General features: G+C 38.9%; 1 protein-coding gene across 1 annotated transcript; it reads right to left on the minus strand.

Annotated features, from left to right (window-relative positions):
* Positions 1 to 465: 465 nt before the first annotated feature.
* On the minus strand, positions 466 to 1331 carry LOC107736387 (trichohyalin-like; the record flags this gene model as incomplete). The annotated part of the gene is made up of 2 exons (XM_016547816.1): positions 466 to 899; positions 1132 to 1331. Coding segments are annotated over 2 exons (634 nt in total), but the record flags the coding sequence as incomplete, so codon positions are not given.
* Positions 1332 to 1489: the final 158 nt, after the last annotated feature.

Genomic DNA, 1489 nt, shown 5'->3' on the forward strand with positions numbered 1-1489 from the left:
AGGTTTTCTGCCAAAATAAAATCTTGATGGTTTAACATTTGAATGAAGAAATTAAAGACATCCATAAATAATACGAGTACTGTAATTTTACAGTTGTACTATACATTATTATTATATTTTTCTGAAGTATTGAAACTTTTTCTTAGTGACTTATAACAATAGTAATATTTCTTATTTTGTTTAATATTTTTATTTAGTAAATAATAATAATAACAATAAATTATAGGCCAAAAATGTGCAGCCCTGTGGACAATACAAATGAAACTCATTTGAAACTGCAAATCCAAATTTTTAAATCATAAAAAAAATATTTGCAATGATATTTTTCCCCAAATCGTGCATCCGTATGTTGTTTAAAAATAAAGTATAAGCAATAGTAAGGACTACTGACTTTTAAGCACCTCTGGATTGCATTTGCCAATGATATTAACATGCATGTGGTTTTAATATAATGCAGTCTCTGACCTGCAGAGGGCCTCTTGTAGCTTGCTCTCTATCTGATCCTGAAGTAGAACATTCAGCTCTTTCACCTCTGCTGCCATGGCGCTCTTAGCAGTGGACATCTCTCTGTCGTATTGAGCCTGGAGTTTCTGCTTCAACGCCACCACCTGAGGGCTCTCTTCACACTCCAAACTCCTTTGCAGGGCTTGAAGCTTCTCCTTTTCCACATCAAGGAGCTTTTGGACCTCTAGAAGCCTCTGCTCCAACGCCCCTTTCTCTTTAAGGGCAGATCTCTGAAGCTCCTCTCTCTGGGATGCCAAGCGCTCCTCAGCCAGAATTTGGAGTTGCTCCCTCAGCCGGGCATGCTCTTTAGTGAACTCCTCACTCACACGATTCCTCTCTGCCTTCTGCACTTCTTCAAGGCGCACCCTCATCTCTTCAGTAGCATCTTTCTGATGCTTTAAAAGGAAAAGAACAGTGCTCAATAAATAAATAGATACCATTGATACTGATAATGTTACAGTATTGCTAAAGGGTCTCCAGAATAATCAGCATAAAAGTTTCAGCTGTCTACAGCATGACCACTATTTCTACGCCTTATGACAGTGCTTGGTACCAGCCTTTGGAAACAATCTTCACCAAAGCCCTTTTGTATCAAGTATAAAGGCCTGCTGTTATGCACACACTTACGGTCTCCTCCATCTGTCTGAGCTGCTCTCGGTGTTGCGCCGCCACTTTTTCCAGTTCCTCTGAGTGCATTAGGGAGAGCTGAGATAGCTGGGTCTCCAGCTGGGTCACCCTGGCCTGGTGCTCATGAGTCCTCTCCTTCACCTCAGCCTCCACCTGCCTCGCTACTTCCTGTGCAGACTGTAGCCGTATCTTGTTTATTTCTGATGAAAAAGAGAAAAATATTTAAAACAATGTTTTTTTATATAATACATTTTTTATATATTTAAGTTTGAGGATGTTTTTGAAGTTACCGATGCTGCATTTATTAATCAAACATACAGAAAACAAACAGTAATATTGTGAATGATTATAATTAACA

Source organism: Sinocyclocheilus rhinocerous, unplaced genomic scaffold, assembly GCF_001515625.1.
Source record: "Sinocyclocheilus rhinocerous isolate Xijiao unplaced genomic scaffold, SAMN03320098_v1.1 C36670100, whole genome shotgun sequence".
NCBI classification, from domain to species: Eukaryota; Metazoa; Chordata; class Actinopteri; order Cypriniformes; family Cyprinidae; genus Sinocyclocheilus; species Sinocyclocheilus rhinocerous.